The following is a 22,096-nucleotide window of genomic DNA, read 5'->3' as shown; positions in this document are numbered from 1 at the left end:
CCCACATGCCACGGAGCAACTAATCCCGTGCGCCACAACTACTGAGCCTGTGCTCTAGAGCCCACAAGCCACAACTACTGAGCCCATGCACCTACAGCCTGTGCTCCACAAGAGAAGCCACCACAATGAGAAGCCTGCGCACTACAACAAAGGGTAGCCCCTGCTTGCCGCAACTAGAGAAAGCCTGTGCACAGCAATGAAGACCCAATGCAGCCAAAATAAATAAATAAATTTATTTTTTTAAAAAAATTAAGTCTTCCAATCTGTGAATATGAGATGTCTTTCCATGTATTTATATCTTTTTTAAATTCCTTTCAGCAATGATTTGTATTTTTCAGTTTATAAGTCTTTTACCTCCTTGATTAAGTTTATTCCCAAGTATTTTTTAAAAATTATTTATTTTATTTACTTGTTTTTGGCTGCGTTGGGTCTTCGTTGCTGTGTGTGGGCTTTTTCTAGTTGTGGCGAGTGGGGGCTACTCTTCGTTGTGGTGCGTGGGCTTCTCATTGTGGTGGCTTCTCTTGTTGCGGAACACAGGCTCTAGGTGCGTGGGCTTCAGTAGTTGTGGCACGTGTGCTCAGTAGTTGTGGCTTGTGGGCTCTAGAGCATGGGCTCAGTAGTTGTGGCACACGGGCTCAGTTGCTCCGCGGCATGTGGAATCTTCCTGGACCAGGGACCGAACCCATATCTCCTGCATCAGCAGGCAGATTCTTAACCACTGTGCCATCAGGGAAGTCCCCATATTCCCAAGTATTTTAAATCTTTTTGATGCTATTGTAAATGGGATTGTTTTCTTAATTTCATTTTAGGATTGTTCATTGTTAGTGTATAGAAGTACAACTGGTCTCTGTTGTTTTGTTTTTCTCTATTACCACTGTATTCTTTATTTCCTTCCTCCAGCTAGCTTTGGGTTTAGTTTGCTTTTCTCATTTCCTTAAGGTGTAAAGTTAGTCTATTGCTTTGATATCTTTCTTTTTTTTAATGAACTTATTTCTTTTGGGCTGCGTTGGGTTTTCATTGCTGCGCACGGGCTTTCTCTAGTTGTGGCGAGCAAGGGACACTCTGTTGCAGTGCACGGGATTCTCATTGCAGTGGCTTCTCTTGTTGCAGAGCACGGGCTCTAGGCGCATGGGCTTCAGTAGTTGCGGCATGCGGGCCCTAGAGTGCGTGGGGCTTCAGTAGTTGCAAGCATGGGCTCAGCAGTTGCAGTGCGCAGTCTCTAGCGTGCTCGGGCTTCAGTAGTTGTGGTTCACAGGCTGTAGAGCGCGGGCTCAGTAGTTGTGGTGCACGGGCTTAGTTGCTCCGTGGCATGTGGGATCTTCCCAGACTAGGGATCGAACCCATGTCCCCTTCATTGGCAGGCGGATTCTTAACCACTGCACCACTAGGGAAGTCCATCTGTTCACTTTCCTTCATTCTTTTTTCTTTCTGATCTTCAGACTCAATAATTTCATGTGTCTTCAAGTTCTCTGATTCTTTCGTCAGCCTGCTCAAATCTGCTGTTGAACCTCTCTATGAATTTTCTCATTCATTTATTATATTTTTCAGCTCCAGAATTTTGTTTGATTCTTCCTTATAATTTCTCTCTTTGTAGATATTCTCATTTTGTTCATAATATCATTTTCCAGATTTGCTTTCCCTCTTTGTGTTTTCCTTTAGCTCTTTGAGCATATTTAAGACAGCTGTTAGAAAGTCTTTATCTGGTAAATCTGATGTTTGTGCTTCCTCAGGGATAGTTTTTGCCAGTTTATATTGTTCTTTGGATGAACCATGTTATCCTATTTCTTTGTTTGCCTTTTATTGTTTTTGTTGAAAATTAGGTATTTGAAAAAAAACAACCACCTTTCCCTGTCCTTGCAGACTGGCTCTGTTGTGCCTGGGCACTCCTTCACTGATTGACTGGACTTGCTTTGAGCGTAGGGATCAGCCCAGGTGAAAGCTTAAGGTCATTTCTGAGGATTTGTTTTGCCTGGGTCTGTGTGTGGCTTTTTTCATTTCCTCTTTATACACAGCTGTTTTTGAATGTCTTATCTTCCCAGGAGTCTCATCTCCAGCTTCCGTTTGTGGCCTTAGGTTATCTGTTATATGTCTTCACTCATAATGCTCAAGGCATCTCAGAGTCTGAAATCCTTGTAGCCTTCATGATTAGTGCCTGTTGATTTTCTCTGCCTGAGATTCAAGTTAGGTGGACAGAGATCAGTCCTTCAATAGTCCCAAGACTGGTTAGATCATTGCAAATAAGGTCAGCTCTGCTCCCTCTGATTTGAGAGAGGGAACTGGGAACTGGTCTGCTGCCTCCTCTAGACCAAGACACTGCCATGCCAAGGCGGGTAGGCATTGATTGCACATTCATTTGGCTGCTATAGACGTTTGACTGTTCTCCAGATCTCCTGTAAAGTTAGTTCAGCCAATTTTGGATTGTTTTTTGTTGTCTCTGTGGGAACAAGGGCTTAGAGCTTCCTAGTCCTCCATTTTGCTGATGTCACTCCTTACCTGTACGTTTTTTGTTTTTGTTTGTTTTTGCAGTGCGCAGGCCGCTCACCATTGTGGCCTCTCCCGCTGCAGAGCACAGGCTCCGGACGTGCAGGCTCAGCGGCCATTGCTCACAGGCCCAGCCGCTCTGCGGGATGTGGGATCTTCCCAGACTGGGCCACGATCCCATGTCCTCTGCATTGGCAGGCAGACTCTCAACCACTGAGCCACCAGGGAAGCCCCTGTTTCTGTTTTTTTAATATTTATTTATTTGGCTGCTCCGGGTCTTCGTTGTGGCATGCAGGATCTTTAGTTGCGGCATGCAAACTCTTGGTTGTGGCATGTGGGATCTAGTTCCCTGACCAGGGATCGAACCCGGGCCCCCTGCATTGGGAGCACGGAGTCTTAGCCCCTGGACCACCAGGGAAGTCCCAACCTGTAGGTTTTTTTGTGCATAATCTTTATCATATTAAGGAAGTTCCTCTCTATTCTTAGTTTGCTGAGTTTTTATGGTTTTTTAAAAAGTATAGAATTTTGTGAAATGCTTTTTTTTAATGTGTGTTGTTATGATCATGTGATTTTTCTTCTTTGGCCTGTCAGTGTGAGAATTTATCTTACTTGATTATTGAATGTTGAGCGAGCCTTTCATACCTGGAGTAAATTCCACTTGGTCATGATATGTAATTCTTTTTATACAGTGTTTGGATTTTATTTTATTTTACTTTTTAAAATTTATTTTTGGCTGCGTTGGGTCTTTGTTGCTGCGCGTGGTCTCTTCTCTAGTTGTGGCGAGTGGGGGCTATTCTTCGTTGCGGTGTGCAGGCTTCTCATTGAGGTGGCTTCTCTTGTTGTGGAGCACAGGCTCTAGGTGCACGGGCTTCGGTAGTTGTGGCACGCAGGCTCTAGAGCGCAAGCTCAGTAGTTGTGGTGCACGGGCTTAGTTGCTCCGCGGCATGTGGGATCTTCCCTGACCAGGGATTGAACACGTGTCCCCTGCATTGGCAGGTGGATTTTTAACCACTGCGCCACCAAGAAAGTCCCTGGATTTTAATTGTTTATATTTTGTTGAACGTTTTTGTATCTATGTTCATGAGAGAGATTAATTTGTACTTTCTTTTCTTGTAATGTGTTTTGGTATTAGAGTGATGCTGATGTCACAGAATAAGTTAGCAAGTATTCCCTCTGCTTCTACCTTCTGAAAGAGACGAAAATTGGTGTAATTTCTTGTTAAATATTTGGTAGAATTTACCAGTGAACGCATCTGGGACTGATGCTTTCTGTTTTGGAAGGTTATTTGTTCATTTCTTCGGTAGATCTAGGCCTACTCAGATTGTCTCTTTCTGTTTGTGTGAGTTTTGGCAGATTGTGCTTTCAAGGATTGGTTCATTTCCTGTTAAGTCAGCGGTCCCCAACCTTTTTGGCACCAGGGACCAGTTTCGTGGAAGACAGTTTTTCCACGGATGGGGTGGGGAGGGAGGGTTGGTTCAGGTGGTAATGCAAGCGATGGGGAGCGATGCAGAGCGGCAGATGAAGCTTCGCTTGCTCGCTAGCCCACCCGCCTGCCTGCCCACCTGCCTGCCCGCCGCTCACCTCCTACTGTGCAGCCCGGTTCCTAACAGGCTGCAGACTGGTACCGGTCCGTGGCCTGGGGGTTGGGGACCCCTGCTCTAAGTTATTACATTTGTGGGCATAGAGTTGTTCATAGTATTCCTTTATTATCTTTTTAATGCCCATGGGATCCGCAGTCATGTCCCCTTTTCATTTTGGATATTAGTAATAATGTGTCCTCTCTCTTTTTTTTCTTAGCTCGGCTAGTGGTTTACTGATGATCTTTTCAAAGAACTATCTTTTGGTTCCTTGATTTTCTCTCTTTCTTGTTTTCAACTTCATTGATTTCTCCTCTAATTTTCATTATTTCTTTTCTTCTGCTTACTTTGGAACTAATATGCTCTTCTTTTTTTAGTTTCCTGAAGTGGATGCTTAGATTATTGAGTTCAGATATTTTTTCTTTTCTAATACATGCATTCAATGCCATTAATTTCCTTCTAAGCACTGTTTTCGCTGCATCTCACAAATTTTGATAAGTTGTATTTTCATTTTCATTTAGTTCAAAACATTTCTTAATTTCTCCTTTGATCTATGTGTTATTTGGGAATGTGTTATGTAATCTCCAGGTGTCTGGGGATTTTCCAGCTCCTTTTCTGTTACTGATTTCTTATTTAATTCTGTTGTGGACTGAGAGCATACATTGTATGATGTCTGTTCTTTTAAATGTGTTAACGTATGTTTTATCGCCCAGAATGTTGTCTGTCTCAGTGAATATTCCATGTGAACTTGAGAAGAGTGAATATTCTTCTGCATGAAGTAGTCTATAGATGTCTATTATATCCGGTTGATTGATGGTTTTGTTGAGTTCAGCTATGTCCTTTTCTGCCTCTTGGATGTGTCCATTTCTGTCATAGGGGTGTTGACGTCTGCAGCTATAATAGTGGATTCATCTGTCTCTTTTTGCAGTTCTATCAGTTTTTCCTTCATGTATTTTGAAGCTCTGTTATTAGGTACATACACATTAAGGATTATTATGTCTTCTTGAAGAGTTGGCCCATTTATTATTATGTAATGCCCCTCTTTTTTAAAAAAATAAATTTATTTATTTATTTTTGGCTGTGTTAGGTCTTCTTCGTTGCTGTGTGCAGGCTTTCTCTAGTTGCGGCAAGCGGGGGCTACTCTTCGTTGCGGTGCACAGGCTTCTCACTGCAGTGGCTTCTCTTGTTGCGGAGCACGGGCTCTAGGCACGTGGGCTTCAGTAGTTGTGGCACATGGGCTTAGTTGCTCCACGGCATGTGGCATCTTCCCAGACCCGGGCTTGAACCTGTATTCCCTCCATTGGTAGGCGGATTCTTAACCACTGCACCACCATGGAAGTCCTGAGTTGTGTGATCTTTTTCAGTGTTGATCTGATGTTCATCCCATACTGTGTGTTTTTGCATTTCAGATATTTATACCATCTCTAGAAGTTCCATTTAGGTCTTTTTATAGCTTCCATTTCTCATTATGCTCATGTTTCCCTCTACTTTCCTGAATTTATGAAGCATGTTTATAATATCTGTTTTATTGTCCTTGTCCGATAATTCCTTTATATCTGTCACTTCTAGGTCAGTTGCTATTGATTGCTTTTTCTTATGGTCATAAGTCATATTTTCTTCTGTTTTCACATGCCTGGTATAGCAGTTGTCAATCCACCCTTCATTGCCGGCTTGTGATGCTGGAACATTCCTCCCTTGCCAGCTAGCCTGATACTAACCTTTGTCAGTGGAGGGCGCTGGAGGAGAAAGGGCCTGTCATTCTGGTTCTTTGTGCTTTGCTCATTCCTGTTTTGTGACATTAGCTCACCCCCGGTGAATTTCTGTGGCACCTTCTCAGGCAGCTTCCTAGCTGCAAATTCAGCAGCACTGGCCTGGGTGCCAGCGATGAGGCTCTTTATATATTTGGAAGGGGGTAGGCACTTGCATGGAACCCAGGCAAGTTCCATGGGTAACCCAGCTGGCCTCCTGGCAGCTCTCTAGTGAGTTCATCAGCACCTCCACCCTGGTGACTTCCTAGCACTCTCTGCAGACAGCTTCCCAGCTAATTCTGTTGGCACCCTCTCAGGTGGCTTTCAGTTCCCAGCCTTGGCCTGGGACAGCCCAGTAAACTTCACCATCCAGTGAGCTGTGATCTCGCAGCTCTGAGTCGTTCTCTTGTATACTTCCCTTCACCCTAGGGTATTCTGTAGGGTTCTCTTTTGGTTCCTTTTAGTTAATTCCCTCTAAATAGTTAATTCTTTATAATAAACTTCCCTTGTTTAAAATATCATGTGGTATCTGTCCCCTGGCTGTACCCTGATCGATAGACCTGGCAATTTCCTTACTGGCTACTAGACATTGTAAATTTATGTTGTTGGTTGCTGGGTTTTGTTGTATTCCTTCAAATAGTATTAATCTTGGTATGGCACCCAGTTAAGTTCCTTGGCATCAGTTGATCCTTTAGAGGATTGCTCCCGAGCTGAGTTAGGGTAGTCCAGAGCTGCCTTTGGTCTACAGCTAATTTAGCCTCATTACTAGGGGTGATGCCCGTCTGAGGATTCTACCCAATACCCTGTGAATGAGGAAGTCTTTCCATGGTGGCTTGTGGGAACACAGTTTATTCCCTTCCTGTGTGAGCTCTGGGGATTGTTCTGTCTGCTCCTTTCCAGGGGTTCTTGCCCCAGCCTCCTCACATAGTTTTTCTTACACAGGTACAGACTTGTCCTTAGCTGAAGACATGAGGGAATCCTCTTCGGATCCTGGAGCTCTGCTTTCTGTACAGCCCCCTGCTCCCCAACATTTTGCTGTACACATTCTAGCCACCTGGGCCTCCCTGACCTCCTCAGTGTCTCGTGCACTCAGGAGACAGCCAGGTCTGAGTTTCCCTTCCCTGCACTGTAGCCTAGAAACTGCTTCAGCTATGGCTGGTCAGTCATAGGGCCCAGAGTTCCCTGGCGGTCCAGTGGTTAGGACTTGGCGCTGTCATTGCTGTGGGCCCAGGTTCAGTCCTGGTCGGGGAACTAAGATCCCACAAGCTGCACGGTGCAACACCGCCCCCCTCCCCCCTGCCACAAACACACAAAAATCATAGGACCTAGTGTGTTGGTGTCCCTTCTCCCTGGGATCACTGTCCTGTACTTATCCAGTGACTGAAAACCATCACATCATCTCTTGTCCAGCTTTCTTGTTGTTTAGGGCCCCTGTTACTCCATCTTGAATGAGTGAATAAACACACAAACAAATGAAACAGCCTGATGAAATTTCAGGACAAGTTGGTGCCCTGTAGCTAAGTTGACTGACATTATTAACGCTCCCTTTTTTCTTCTTTTTAAACCAGTCACGTGTGAATGGGAGCAGCAAGATGGCACAGGCTGTGAGGGAGTGACATGGTGGCAGTCTGGAGTTGGCTCCCCAGCAAATTTGCATCTTACCAGCTTTCTGCACTGTGTCATTTGTGGGCTGAGGCACCTGCGAAGATCACTGCCTCCTCACAGGAGCCCAAGTGAGGAAACAGCCAATCACCAATGCATTTGTGTAGGCCTCCTCTATGGCCTGCTACAACTTCAGCAGTCTTTGGACGATGGGGAGCCAGACCGACAAGGCACCTGCCTCAGGCCACTCTGGCCTTGGCCAGAGGACCAGGTGGGAGGGCGCTGGACTGGGCTCATTCCTGGCATCCTGAGGTCATCGCTGCTCCTGCCTGAGGCCCTGTCCCTTGACTGGTGGCTGTGCTTTTATGCAGGCCCTGGGGAAGAGAATCTGGAAAGCCAGCCTCACAGGTAAGTGGACATGTTTTCTAAGCTGGTATAGAAGTGGGGTGAGATCCAGTGCCATTCCCCAGAGCCCAACGATTCCTGAGGAGGCAGAGGTCTCTGCGGCTGCCTTTCCTGTTCTCCTGGGGGCACATTCTCTTTTAGTAGCTGGGAATCTACATGCCTCAGGCCCCCTCACTGGGGCAGTGTCTGGACCTTTGGGTAGAGAAGTGGGGGCAGGGCCCTATGTCTGCCCACATTTGGCAGGCCCTTTGGGGAGCCCTCACTCTGGGGGGGGGGGCCTGGGCAGGACAAGCACAGCACCCTTCCCTCACAGCAGGCCCGATGAGGTGACTGCCCTGGAGGCTGGGTAGGGGGAAGCTGAGGTGTGGGGGAAGAATGGTTCAGTGGGAGCCTTTCTCCTCACATGACTGAGCCCCCCCACAGGCTCTCACTGCACGTGTCCCCACCCCCAAGAGAAACTGAGTTATAGGAACATTACAGCTCACAGCTTCCCATGGTAGTGGGGGGCAGGGAGAAGTACCCAGGGGAGCTCAGGGACTGTGGTCTTCTCCTCACTGGTGGGGCCACATTGCACAATGTCCTATACTCTGAGGTCCAGAGATGCTTAGATAATGGAGGGTGAGCAGAGGCTGATGACTAGTAGGCACGGTGACCAGGGGAGGTGGGGAAGACATGGTACCAGCCTTCCCTAGCTACTCATCCAGGAAGGAGTAGGCAGAGTTGGAAGGACACACTGCACTTGGGACTCAGGTCTGAGGGTCTGTGGTGAGAGCTGTGGTGGCTACTGCATCATGGGGCTGTACCATACACGGGCATCGGCCCCTGGGGCCATAGATCCTTGTGAGAGTCCTGCTGGGCTCCGGCTCAGGCATGGGCAGCCCCCTCCTCTCCATGGAGATGGGCCCGTACCACTTCCTCTCTAGAGTCAATCCTCAGCCTTTGCCTGGGAATTCCATGACAGGGCAGAGTTGTTCTGAGCTCTCTGCTATCTGGCTGCGCTTTACCTGAGTATCGTTCTGACGGCCACTTACCCCACGGGAAGCCTCCTTCCCTCTGCTCCCCTCCTGTTAGGAGCTGTAACTTTGGTGCTCCCTTATCACTCTTGGTTACGTGTCTCCATCCCACCAGGATTTGGGATGTGGAGGCTGAGGAGCCTGGGCCAGTGGCAGAAGCCTGTTCCTTTACTTAGTCATCAGGGAGGACCAAGTCGGGCTCCTCTTATGTGAGATGCTCACACTTAAATGGGCACAACCAGAGCAGCTGAAGAGGTTGGAGCATCTAAAGACATTGTTCTGCCAAGAAAGTCCCTGCCTGACATTCATCTTTTCATTCAGCAAGTAGTTGGTGAGCACCTGCTATGGGTCAGGCCTTGTTTAGGTGCTGCTACATAAGCCCCAGCTCTTGTGGGACTTAATAAGTCCAGTGGGATGAGACTGACCATACATTGTATGTTAGATGTGATTGTTGGGCAAGAAAAAATAAGCAGGGTAAAGGAGATAGAACAGTGGGACAAAACCTGCTACTAAGTAGGATGCTATGGTAGGGTGACATCTGGGCAGAGGCTCAAGTCAAGGGAGGGACAAACCATGTAGCCATCTGGAGGCAGAGTGCTCAGGTAGAACAGTGCAAAGGCCCTGAGGCAGGATCCCCTTTGGGAAACATTGTTGAAACTGTCAATGTGAAATAAACTATAGTGTCTATAGATAAGCCACGTGTCGGGTCCTGGGCAGGAAGCACAGCAGGTACTTACAGTTCTCAGAAACCAGCATTGCCCATCTGGCTAAGGGTGCAGAGTCCCCAGAAAGGAAACAGGCCTGGAGCTGGCAGTCTGCAGGCCCCAAGGCTTCTTCTCTAGGATTGAGATAGTAAACCTGAGCTGAGGACAGATGCTCCATTCTCTGAGGAGCTGTAGAACAATTTATGGAATATAGAATTGCTATGTCCTGGCACTACGCCATCTTCACTTTTAGGAGTGGGCTGATGAGAACAAATGCTGTGGGTTTCAGACAGGATATGGAGATCTTCAGTCCCAGAGACTCTTGGTGGGGCAGGAAGGGATTGTCTGTTTCCCTTCTGGCCGCCTCTTATTGGGTGGAATACCTCTGCACAGGACATTTATAGCTCAGAGATGTCCACACGGCCTGCTAGTTGGACCAGCTTGCCTAGTTATCAACCGTATCCTCTCCAGCGCTCTGCTTCAGTGACTCATTCCAGGTAATGAAAACAGACTGCTTCTGGCAATGGAGTAGCTTACGGCAGACCAGTGCCTGATGAGGACTCAAGGAACTGACCATAATTCAGAAAGCATCTGCTTGTAGGACTGGAGCACTACCCCAGCACCTGCAACTCAGAGGGGAGCTTGAAGAGGTGAGTCCTATTTCCTCCACTGGCTTCTCCCTTTGGGGCTGGGCAGGAGCAGCTGCCCAGAGGCAGAGAAGCCAGAGGAGCTCTGCGTAACCTTGCGGGACTGGGGAGACTGAGCTGGGGGTTTGGGCCTGCTGAGGCAGTGGAACCTGAGGGCCAAGATCCCTGAGAGGAAGGAGGCCAGAGAAGCAGAAAGTGGCTAAAAAAGCACAGCTGGCTTTTTGGCAGTTTCATGATGCTAGGGAGGAGTTCAGAGCCTGCCAAGGAGGAATGGCCCTAAGAAGTACCAGGCTCTCAGCTTGGACCTTTGGGGACCACAGGTAGATTGGACTTCACAAGGACTGTAGAATGAGTTTAGCGTTAGCTGAGCCCTGGAGTGGCTTGAGGTGGCCTTCCCCTCTGCTGCCCACCCTGGAGGGAGACACCATCCTGATCCTCAACCATCTGTCACACACAGTGCCTGACACTCTGTCAAGTTACTGGGTACACTGAGAAACAGGATGGGGGGGAGTGGGGGGGAAGAGTGACAGACCCACAGGAGATAAGATATTGGAGTTAGCAGACATGGACTTTAAAATAACTGACTAACATATTGAAATAGGTGAGGTGGGGAGTTTCACAGAGAATTAGAATTCATAAAAGATTAAATGAAAATTCAAAGTGCAATAACTGAAATTTAAAATTCAGTAGGTGGATTTAAAAGTAGATGAGAGACAGCTGAAGAAAGGACTAGTGAACTGGAAGATAGATCAATAGAAAATATCTCTGCAAACCCCACCATGACCAGCTCGCACTATCCTGTGAGCTTCCTTGTCCTGGGCCCTCTGAGCCCTTCTGTAAACCCGTTGGGCAGTGGCGGGGGGGCCTGCTGAGGAGGCTCTTTGTACTTGGGAGAGACTGAGGGGGCTTGGGAATTTGGGGATCGTTCTCCATTGCAGCCTTGTTGGAAACATTACCAGCACATTGGCAGTCTAGTCATTGAGCTCCATGACTCTAGTGAAATCTTCAAGGGTCTCAGGCAACAGGAACTTTGTGCTCATGGGCTCAGGCTAAAGGTATGCTAATCTCTCCAACATAAACCTTAGAAAATGCCTTTGGTGGGACGGGGAACCAAGGGAGGCTTGTCTGTGATTTGCAAGGGGCGTGCACATTGCTGCTCAGGCTCGTGGACCATGGAACCCGAGTGCTGCCTGTTCCACTGACATGATGGGCACTGGCGTAACTGGGGGTGAGGGAGCAGGGTCGGGGCTGTGCTGAGCTTGACCTTGAAACTGTTGTGGATTGTAGCAGTTCACAGGCATGTTCTGAGAAATTTTCCATCCTGGGTTAATGAGTTCCTTATAATGAACAGAAATAAATTCAAGAGGGATGGTGAGCTAAGGTGGGGTCATGGGCCAAGGCCAGTGGCTGTGCTGAGAGATGACTGCTGACCTGCACAGGCTGTCTAACATGGATTAAAGCAATGTCACAGCAAAGACATTGGCCTTTTATCTCAAGTAAAAGATGGAAGCCCCTTTGTCCTCTAAAATGCTCTGTCTTGGGGCCAGCAAAAACCGCTTTTGAGGGGAGAGGAGGAATCCAGGTCAAATCTGGGTGAGGGAGGACACAACAGCCACTGGCTCCTGGGAGCTTCTGGTCAGCTCAGGCCAAGTGTCCAGAAGCAACTTGGACACCCTGCAGTGTCTCCTGTGCTTCAGGAGAGGAAACCATGCTGGGTTCTCTCTGGAGAGTCCATGAGGAAGGGACGTTCTCTCACATGGGAGGTTGCAGGACAGGAGGTGAGGAACAGGTGAGCACAGAGCCTTCTACCTTCCAGGCATTGTTTTAGGCCTGGTCAGTTTCATGGACGAGATAGACAAGGTCCCTGCTCCTGTGCAGATTGTGTTCTAGTCCAGAGGCTGCCTTCAACCGGTGTAAGCAAGTAAGAGCAAACACTAAAACAAGGAAAACAAGTGATAAGGGTCATGGAAAAGATGACATTGGGACCACGCTGGTGGGAGGGTTGGGTTGGGGAGAGGGCAGCCTCCCTGAAGAGGTGATGGTGAGCTGAACTGGAATGACAGGGTGGGTAGCTCTGCGTGCAGAGCAGCGCCCTCAGCTGGCATTGCACAAGCCCTGGTAGGCCCTGGCTTTCCTCATAAGGACAATGAGAAACCAATGATAGATTTTTTAAAAAAATTATTTGTTTGTTTGGCTGCATTGGGTCTTAGCTGCGGCACACAGGAACTTAATTGTGGCATGTGGGATCTAGCTCCCTGACCAGGGATCGAACCCAGGCCCCTTGCATTGAGAGCATGGAGTCTTAGCCACTGGACCACCAGGGAAGTCCCCCGATGACAGATTTTAAGCAGGAGAAAAAGGTGATCTGATTGCACATTTACAAGATGTGCTGCATGCTGTGTGGATACTGGGATTGTGGGGAGAGTTTCTGGGAGCAGGGAGACCAATGGGCAGATTTGCTTGTGTTCAGCAAAGGACAGGTGTCGCAGCTGCAAAACCAGAGGGGACTGTAGACTCAGGATGCATTTGGGGTGGGGCTGAGAGAAAACAGGGACCCAAATGAGCCTCAGGTATCTGAGCATCTGGGTGGAGGCAGGGCCATAGTGGGAGGGGGGCATACCCACTGTGTATGTCAGATCTAGAGGTTCCCAAACTCGCAGTTCAGAGCACTTCTAGTTAAGGTTCAGTAATTATTTTAAGGGACTTATAGGCCAAAAGAAGTACCTAACAGTTCCATTTTTAAATACATAAGTCCAAACAAGTTAAGTATTGACGTCCTAGCAACTTACAGTAGATATTTGGAAAATAATGTAAACTTAAATTTTTTTTCATTTCATTTTTAAGTAACTGTAATTATTTATGGGTGGAACGTGTGCCTATCGGCTCTTCTTGAATCTTGGAATCAGATTGGACACTGCCACCCTTGTTGCTTTTTTCACATTGATTCTTACACAGTAATTGCTTTTTCAATAACTGCCAGAAACCTAGCTTTGCAGACATGAAATAGTGGAAAGGAGTGTAGCAAGATATGATGTTGAAACCATGAAGTGTTCAGAGATGTTTAGTATCACCATTTTCCTCAAAAGTAAAAGGCATCCTGCTGTGCCTGCAAGTTCACTGTGGGCTGGGGGTTATTCAGTGCATTGTTTAGAAACTGCAGCTCTGTGCCCTTTTCCCTCTGGGTCTGTGGACATCCTCTGTCCTGGGCCACATGTTGGTGTGCAAGTCCCCCCCCCCACCCCCAGCAATTCTTTGGGATGGCTCACTGGGTCTTGTGGCACTCACTGTTGCCCTCACAGCCCAACAGCCTGCACATGGCAAATGTCCCTTTGAAGCTATCGTGTTCCCAGCTTCAGTGCTTAGAGGATTTTCTCTTTATCCTTTGATTTTATTTATTTTTTATAAATTTATTTATGGCTGAGTTGGGTCTTTGTTGCTGTGCGCAGGCTTTCTCTAGTTGCAGCTAATGGGGGATACTCTTTGTTGTGGTGTGCGGACTTCTCATTGTGGTGGCTTCTCTTGTTGCGGAGCATGGGCTCTAGGCGTGTGAGCTTCAGTAGTTGTGGCTCGCGGGCCCTAGAGCACAGGCTCAGTAGTTGTGGCGCACGGGCTTAGTTGCTCCATGGCATGTGGAATCTTCCTGAACCAGGGCTCAAACTCGTGTCGCCTGCATTGGCAGGCGGATTCTTAACCACTGTGCCATCAGGGAAGCCCTATTCTTTGATTTAAAATGCCTCAGAACTCAAGACCTGACCCCGACTTAATTACTTCGGTGTGATGCGTCATTTCCCCTTCCTGTATCTGAACAGGTTTAGTTTAACTAAAGAGTGTGGCAGACTTTCGGGGTTGATGTAAAAATAGCTCACCCTGATCAGAGAAAGTGGTCTGCCGTCTGCACCCATTTCCCTGCTAATGTGATATTGAAAAATGCCAGCAACACTGGGCTTCCTCCCTTCCCTGGCACCCATTCTGTCTGCACTGTGGAGCCTGGCGCGGGAGGAGTGTACCCCTGACTCTGCCATTGGTGTTGGGTTTGGCCCTGTCACTTGCTAAGACCAAAAGAATATGGGCAGAAGTGGCATCATGCAGATTTTGAGCCTAGGCTTCTGGAGGCATCATGTATTTCTGTTCACCTCTCTGGAAGTTTCCACCTTCCACCATGTTAGAAGAGCATATATGCTAGCTGCAGCCCCTTCAGCCCAGTGCCTAACCCCCACCCAGAGGGAGGCCCAGGGAGCAGAGCCCTCCCAGCTAACCTACAGACCTGTGAGCATGAGAAAAAAAATGCATACTGCCATACATATTGAATCCTGGGGTTGCTTGTTACACAGCAACAGCTGACTGATACAAATGGAAAAGAGGTCCATGAGGGAAAGTTAAAAGGGTGATGGAAATATAACAGCTGAGAAGGTTACTAGTCTTAGGGATAAGATGAATTTTTAAGATGTGAAATGATTCTTCTGTAGAATAATGTTATGTCTGTTGATCCTTAAGACAAACCTAGGAGGAAAGCAGTGACAGTTTTATCCAGTTTTATCCCCATTTTATAGATGAAGATATTGAGGTTCAAAGTGGTTGAAGGTGCAGTGGGTGAGCCTGGTCTGGGCCCCAAATCCCTGACTCCTGGGCCAGGGTCTTCCCGGCTGTGCTGCCTGCCTCTCTTGTGGGCCCGACTTAGAGCAGCCAATATGGCAGTAGAGCTTGGCACTTTGTGCAAATGAGGCCACCGTTGGGACCTTTCTTCTGACAGGTTGGGGAGGGAGGGCACCTCCCAGAGAAGGGGCAGCATTTGGTTGAGAGGGGGACAGGGGTGCCAACAAACAGGTGCCCGTGTCCCACATGCTGAAAACTGGGGGGTCTGGGTGTCTTCTGTGTGAGCCATGGCTTTGCTGCCTACTGGTTTGCTCTCATGCTCCCCTCAAAAGGTCTGGCAACTGTGTGTCCAGAAAAGATACCTATGGAAGAAAAGTGTCAAGGCACCTACACTGAATACATTGATGGTCTTGCCTGGTGGTCGGGGTCTGGATTTTGACACACTTGAAGCCTCGGGGATTTTAAACAGGAGAGTCAGCAATCAAACCTTTGCAAAAGGCTGCAGTGGGGCTTCTGGCAGCTTGAGGGCCAGGCCACATGACCCCATGTTGTAGATGCCATATCAGGGTACACACGAGCTGACTGGCATTCCTACTGACTGCTGGAGCTGTCCGTCAGCATGTTCTCATTACTTCAGGGGGTTCTGGTCTTGTTGAAGTTGGTTTACTTTCTGAGTTGTTTTTAATCCCTCTGTGTCCTCCTACTTCATGATCAGCTGACCACATCCATGGCACTTTGATTTTGACCTTGGCTCCTGCTGACTTTTCCCCTAAGGCCCCCTCCTGCTCCCTGACCCCCAGGCCCCCGTAGCCCTCCACTCCCCTTTATACTTCAAGACCCTTCCTTTCCAGGAAGGGACCCAGCCTTCCCAGTTGCACGGCTGTCCTTGGAGACCACAACCTCCAACCCCGAAATGGGGCAGAGCCCCCATGGATAGGGTGATGGGCTGAATAATACCCCCCAAAATATCTCCATGTCTTAATCCCTGCAAACTATTAACTTCACACGGCAAAAAAGGATCTCAAGATGGGGAGACAGGCCTGGATTATCCGGGAGGACCCTAAACTCAATAACCTATATCTTTGAGGGGAGAGAACCGACACAGAAGAGAAGGCAATATAATGATGGAGGCAGAGACTGAAGTGATGCAGCCATAAGCGAAGGAACACCCGGAGCCTCCAGAAGCTGAAGAGGCAGGAAGGGTCTCCCCCAGCACCTCCAGAGCGTGTGCAGCCCTGCCACACCTTGTTTCAGCTCAGTGAAATGGATTTTGGACTCTGGACTCTAAGATTATTAAATAAGTTTCTGTAGTTTCAAGCCACCAAGTTTGTGCTGACTTGTTACAGCAGCCACAGGTAATGAACATAAATGGGAAAGCCAAGGATTCCAAATGAAATGACTGGACCCATGGCCTGGCATGGACCCTCAGCTGCTGCCTGACAGTGTCCTTATGACCCAGCCACTCCTGTCACCTGTGCGTGAAATGCACAGGCTCTCCACAGGAAGGTTTCCTGCTGCCTTGCTGGCAAGTGAGGTGGACTCTGCAGCCCCTGCCCCTCCCTGGTGCCCGCAGCCCTGCAGCCCCCAATGCTGCATCTCATGTGCGCCCTGTTGAGAGCCCCAACTCCTGGCCAGGGTGCTTGCAGCCGTCACAACTGAAGGATTAGGAAGCAGGGGTTGGAGTTGGTGAGAGATGGGGTCCTGGGAGAGCAGCCACCATGGGCTCCATTTGCAACATGGAATGTCTGGCTTTGGCTGCTAGCTCCAAGGTCACCTCAAGTCCTGCAGCCAGGAGTAGCCAGGACCCTGCCCTCCAGTGCATCTGCTCCCCACCCCTGGGAGAGCAACTTGTGCAAAGGACACAGAGCCTTTGGCTGTTTTTTTTGTTTTGTTTTTTTTTTTTTTACTTTTTAAAACCAAGGGCAAACATCAGGTGCTCTTTACAGCAGGAAGGACCTGTACCTTTTGAAATAAACACATGCCAGCTACCCACCTGCTAGGAAAGCCCCACAGGCAGCACTATTGTTCTGTGTCCTCCAGGTGATGCCCTGGGAAAGGTCACAGCTGCCTAAACCTTTAAAACCCCAGGTGGGACGAACATTCCCTGTGTGAGGATTTGGAGCTGCAGCAGCTCACAGTTGTGTTTCTTAACACTTTGTGAATTTTTTTCTTAAAGCAGTGAAAGGAGAAAATTGGTACCGAAGAGTATCAATTCTTGATTCTTGGCAGAATTCCTGTTGTCTTTGTGAAAGTCAAGTTTCAGGTGAGTGTGCCTGGTGCCCCAAGGGCTGTGTGACCCGTGGCCTGTGGAAGGTGGGTACCAGGCCCATAAGCCCCGTGGAGTCCCTCTTGGTGACCGTGGCCACCCTGGGAAGAGCCCTGGCCAATCCCAGAGGGGAGGGCGGCTGGAGCGGGGAGGGCGGTGAGCTGGTGCCCCACCCACAGTGTCAGGGGCTTCCTAGGCTGGCGACCCTCACAGGGGCTCATCTGCTGGCAGGTGAGGAGTGAGAAGATCCAGCGCCTGTTACTTGGCGCTTGGTGTCTGGCTCTCTGCATGCTGGTGAGAGGGCTCAGAGGCTCACCCTGGCCTGCTCGGCATAGCCCACAAAGACAGGGTTTACTCAGCCTTGGGCTCTACCAGTTCTGCGCAGCTGGACTCAGGGAGGCCAGAGTGCTGAGTCTGCCAACCTCAGGCCCACATGTGAACATTTCTCCTCATCCAGAATGAGGGGTGCCAGGCTGATGGGGGTGCTACTCACCCTGGCTGGCCTGCTGCAGCAGACCCTGTCCCTGAGAATAGCAGCCTTCAACATCCAGACTTTCGGGGAGACCAAGATGTCCAATGCTACCCTCTCCAACTACATTGTACAGGTAAATCCAGGCTGGCCTGTCCTCAGGGGACTCAGGGTGGGGGAAGGGGAGGGCCCTCTAACAGGCCCTGGGAACCCTGGGCCAGTGGTCAGTCCTGAGGGTGATCGGCAGTGGTGGTGATCGGGGGAGGGGATTGAAAGCCTCTGGTCTCAGCCCACCTGTCTGTCAAGGGGACAGGTCCTTGTCACTGCTGTGCCGTCCACCACGGCTGGAGGTGGTGGGATGTCTGGCACGTCCCAGGCAAGTCCCAGGCCAAGCTGTGACAGGAAGGTGTCTGGGAGGAGCAGGTCGGCCCTGTGATTCACAGCAGGCAGGCTCGGATGCCTCAGTCTCCACCCAGCCTGCCCCGCTTAGCAGTACTGTGGCCTTGTCCCCAGATCCTGAGTCGCTATGATATCGCCCTCATCCAGGAGGTCAGAGACAACCACCTGACGGCCGTAGGGAGGCTGCTGGACAAACTCAACCAGTGGGTGACAGTGCGGTCCCGGGAGGCGTGGATGGGAGAGGGTATGCCACTTCAGCCAGGCCCCAGAGATAGGGATGTGGGCAGGAACCCTGCTATAGATGTATATAGGTGGCAGGAGGGTCCCCACCGACTGCCCCCCACCCTGACCGCGACATTTGTTTCCTCAATCCAGGGATGACCCAAACACCTATCACTTTGTGGTCAGTGAGCCGCTGGGACGCAACAGCTATAAGGAGCGCTACCTCTTCCTGTTCAGGTAGATTGGGTCACCTCCTCAGAGGGTGCCGACAGGAGGCTGGGGTGTGGTCTAGAGAGCCTGTGAGCCCCTCCCCTCCGGGTGTGGGGGCGAGAACTGGGGCCACAGAGCAGGGCTCTGAGCTGGCCTCACAGCCTGTGCAGAGGCAGGGGGACATGGCAGGAGCTCCAGGCCAGTGGGTCTGTGCGGTGCTAAGGCCGGGCCCCTGCCCACCTGGACGTGGCAGAAAGTGACTTTACCAAGACAAGCTGGCACCCTGGCCCAAGGCTAACTGCCCTCTGGCCCGGCCTTCTGCAGACCCGACCAGGTTTCCGTGCTGGACAGCTACCAGTACGATGATGGCTGTGAGCCCTGTGGGAATGACAGCTTCAGCCGAGAGCCAGCTGTGGTCAAGTTCTCCTCCCCCTTCACACGTGAGTGCCCCGCCCAGCCCTTCCCAAGACACCTGGAAAGCTGTCTCGTGCTGCAGCCCACACCCTTTGTGCTTTGGTCTTACATTGGAGTTACTTAGGAAAACGTCCACCCTCGAAGACTGGCTCATGTGTCCTCCACCACAGCCCAACTCCTGGCTGAGCCCAGCCCACACCGGCTCAGTATGACTCCTGTTTCCACAGAGATCAAGGAGTTTGCCATTGTTCCCCTGCATGCGGCCCCATCGGATGCGGTGGCTGAGATCGACTCTCTCTATGATGTCTACCTGGATGTCTGGCAGAAGTGGGACTTGGAGGTGAGGCAACCCCCACCCCCAGCCTTGGGCTCTGGGGCCCCCCTTCTGCCCCAGGCCAACCAGTGTGTGTCTCCTGGTAGGACATCATATTGATGGGTGATTTCAATGCTGGCTGCAGCTACGTGACCCCCTCGCAGTGGTCATCCATCCGCCTGCGCAGGAGCCCCCCCTTCCAGTGGCTGATTCCTGACACTGCCGACACCACCGTTACATCCACGCACTGTGCCTACGACAGGTGAGCGGGGCCTGGGCCCACACTGAGCCCCCAGGCAGGGATGAGGGAGCCTCCATGACCAGCTTCAGAAATGGTTCCCAAGCCCTGTGACATGCACCCTCCTGAGCTTCACTCAGTCCACTTAGGAAATGGAATGAAAGGAGCAGCATTTCTTAGTTTGGGGGTGAAGCACATTTAGGGATAACACTCACTGGGGGGTATGTAGGTTGGTCAGTGGTGTGCAGTTTGGGGCCCAGGTTGCTCAGCTCAGTGTTGGGGTGACAGCCAGGACCCGACTGGCCCCATGGGAACATTTGAGAGCAGTTGGGGAACAGTGGAACTGTGTGACATTTACCATACCAAGAGGAGCTGGGGGGACATGCTGGGATCGGGGACATGCTGGGATCTGAGGTGTAAGTGCACAGAGCTAGACAGTGGGCTGAAGGGGACCTTCTCTTGTGTCTGATGCTGCAGGATCGTGGTTGCAGGACCTCTGCTCCAAGATGCTGTGGTTCCCAACTCAGCTGCTCCCTTTGACTTCCAAGCTGCATACGGATTGAGTGACCAGATGGTAAGTGTCCTGGTCACGTAGCTCTAATAGGGGCCTGGGACACAGGAACATAGGCCTGGACCCACTGCTTTTTTCATTGACTTGAAAGAGCCACTTGTCTGTGGCCCTGGGTGCCTCTTGGTCTCCTTTTCCCAGGCCCAAATCCCGACTGGCCTCAGGAGCATGAGTGCAGAGTACTAGATGTCTGGGTGTCCCTGTGCTCATGGCTGTCTCCCCACAGGCCCTAGCCATCAGCGACCATTACCCGGTGGAGGTGATGCTGAAGAGAGCCTGACGTGAGTGGGGCCTGGCCAGCGACCTCCGCTCTGCAGCCTGTCGCCAAGAACTGAGACGACACAGCCAAAGGCTAGGGAAACCAGTTTAGGTTTAGGAAACCAGTGCCTGGTCCTGAGTGCTCCTGCCCCTCCCCACCACCGTGGCAGCTGGAATTAGAGGAAGGTAGGCTTTTCCTCACTGTACCCGCTTCCATTGTAAGCTTGGAGGTTGTGTCACCAGAGCACCCCAGTCTGGACAAAAACTCTAAGAATACATTTTAAGTGAATAAAGCTCAAAAGTAGGTGTTCTCATTGGCAGCATCCAGTCCTTTGTCATCGTCCCCATCCACCACCACCCCCCCACCCTAACCCTGGGCAGGAGGACCTGGGGCTTTCACAGCTGTCAGTGTCGGTCCAGGGCCTTGATGAGCAGGTGGTTCAGGCGGCTGACCATGGGTCGGGGGTCGTCGACCAGCCCCGCTGTGATCATGGCATTCTCGTAGATCTGAAAGGCAAGGCAGCACCCTCGTTGTTAGTGGGAGGGTGAGCGAGGCCTGATCCCAACCCAGGGACCTCAAAGAGAGAGAAGAAAGGAAGAGAGAGCCTCCTGAAGCTGACAGCCCCATGCCTCAGTTTACTGTTCGCATTCCTCCAGCAGACTCACCTGATCCACCAGCAGCTGGGCCAGGTCAGGCTCGCCATCTCTCAGCTGACTGAGCTTCTTGATGAGTGTGTGCCTGAACACAGAAACCACCAGAAGTTATTAGCTCAGGGCTGGGGATGCACACACAGCCTCTAACTTTGTGCTCCAGTGACTTTTCTGAAATGTTGGGGTTATCAGAACATGCAAAAAAGGGTAATAGGTCCAGTATAAAAAATAAAGCCCATAATGATCAATTACAGATTATATACCCAGAAAACCCAGCAAAAATTTTGATACTAAAATTGATATAAAGGAAACACTACTAAGGTAAAGAAAGATGAGTTTAATATATGAAAAGACATATGTTATAGTTCTTGGATAAGTGGACCATAAATAGAAGTGAAACTTTCCTTATTTAATAGGATTCCTTTAATCTAAAAAATCTAGTATAAAATTTATAAAGTAAACATGGAAGAGCAGTTAGAGGAGGAAGTCCCAGTTAAAACATAAAGCTCCAGTAATTAAACAGTTCTGGAAAATGAAAAGGTAACAGCTCAGTGCAACAAAGTGGACAATGTATAAATGGCCCAATTCATATAGGAATTTTGTTAGTACCTCATAAAGACAGGATAACTGGGCCGCACCCAGGAAACAAGTTGGATTCTGATGTGATTAATTTCCAGAGGGATCAAAGATTAAATGTAAAAATTAAAAGCAAAGAAGTATAATACTCGAAGAAAACAGGGAAGAAGTATTTTATAATCTCGGAAGGGGAAAGCCTTTTTAAACAAAATACAAACCCAGAAGTCAGAAGAAAAGAATAACTGACTACAAAAAAACATTTTCTGCACAGGAAAAAATACAGTGGGAAACATACATCAAAATTATAAGGTATAATTTTAAGAGAACGGCAAAAGTTGATGTTGGATAAAACTGAAGGCGCTGGGGAAAGGTTAGAGGACAGCAGGAGTGTCTTTGGTCCCTGTCTGAGACGACATGATTCCCTCCCCTCACAGGGCTGTTCAGAGTAGCAAACACTTTACAAAGCAAGGTGAGCACACTGCACAGCAAGTGTACCAGAGGAGGCCCCACACAGTGTCTCCGAAGATACGTGAGGAAACTGGGGATGGGGGGGGGCGGGGAGTTCACCGTGAACTCCCTTAGTTCTTTAGAATTCTCAACCGAAAGAATATATTAACAAATTTTAAAGCAAATCTGTAAAATAAGAGTCTTTTGGCAACAGAAACGAGCACTCTGCACAGCTATCTTACAAAACTGCTTCTGTGTCAGAACTAGTTAAGGCAACGGGTTGTCCAGTCAGCGT

At 49.5% G+C, this 22,096-nt stretch overlaps 2 protein-coding genes across 14 annotated transcripts in view; one reads left to right on the top strand and one right to left on the bottom strand.

The window, feature by feature from the left end:
* Window positions 1-20,436, top strand: part of DNASE1 (deoxyribonuclease 1) — a 28,083-nt gene extending 7,647 nt beyond the window's left edge. For 2 of the 12 annotated variants that reach the window (XM_027117565.1, XM_027117566.1), the window contains exons 2-11: window positions 7,375-10,180; window positions 16,947-17,033; window positions 17,494-17,641; window positions 18,019-18,107; window positions 18,280-18,363; window positions 18,661-18,776; window positions 18,978-19,090; window positions 19,171-19,325; window positions 19,779-19,875; window positions 20,096-20,433. In XM_027117565.1, coding sequence (XP_026973366.1) covers window positions 17,495-17,641; window positions 18,019-18,107; window positions 18,280-18,363; window positions 18,661-18,776; window positions 18,978-19,090; window positions 19,171-19,325; window positions 19,779-19,875; window positions 20,096-20,149 — 855 coding nt within the window. In that variant the 5' untranslated portion in view covers window positions 7,375-10,180; window positions 16,947-17,033; window position 17,494 and the 3' untranslated portion in view covers window positions 20,150-20,433. Of the gene's footprint in view, window positions 1-5,300; window positions 10,181-15,857; window positions 17,642-18,018; window positions 18,108-18,279; window positions 18,364-18,660; window positions 18,777-18,977; window positions 19,091-19,170; window positions 19,326-19,778; window positions 19,876-20,095 lie in introns of those variants that run through there. The other 10 variants (XM_027117575.1, XM_027117576.1, XM_027117574.1 and 7 more) reach the window with 10 other exon arrangements.
* Window positions 20,396-22,096, bottom strand: part of TRAP1 (TNF receptor associated protein 1) — a 45,126-nt gene continuing 43,425 nt past the window's right edge. For both annotated transcript variants that reach the window (XM_027117562.1, XM_027117563.1), the window contains exons 17-18: window positions 20,794-20,866; window positions 20,396-20,634 (exon numbers count right to left, since the gene is read on the bottom strand). In XM_027117562.1, the coding sequence (XP_026973363.1) occupies window positions 20,533-20,634; window positions 20,794-20,866 (175 nt within the window). In that variant the 3' untranslated portion in view covers window positions 20,396-20,532. The remainder of the gene's footprint in view (window positions 20,635-20,793; window positions 20,867-22,096) is intronic.

The sequence above is a fragment of the Aethalodelphis obliquidens genome, unplaced genomic scaffold, assembly GCF_003676395.1.
Source record: "Aethalodelphis obliquidens isolate GAN/ISIS:26980383/991018 unplaced genomic scaffold, ASM367639v1 scaffold18, whole genome shotgun sequence".
Taxonomy (NCBI): Eukaryota; Metazoa; Chordata; class Mammalia; order Artiodactyla; family Delphinidae; genus Aethalodelphis; species Aethalodelphis obliquidens.
This window is presented reverse-complemented; position numbering and strand designations above follow the sequence as displayed.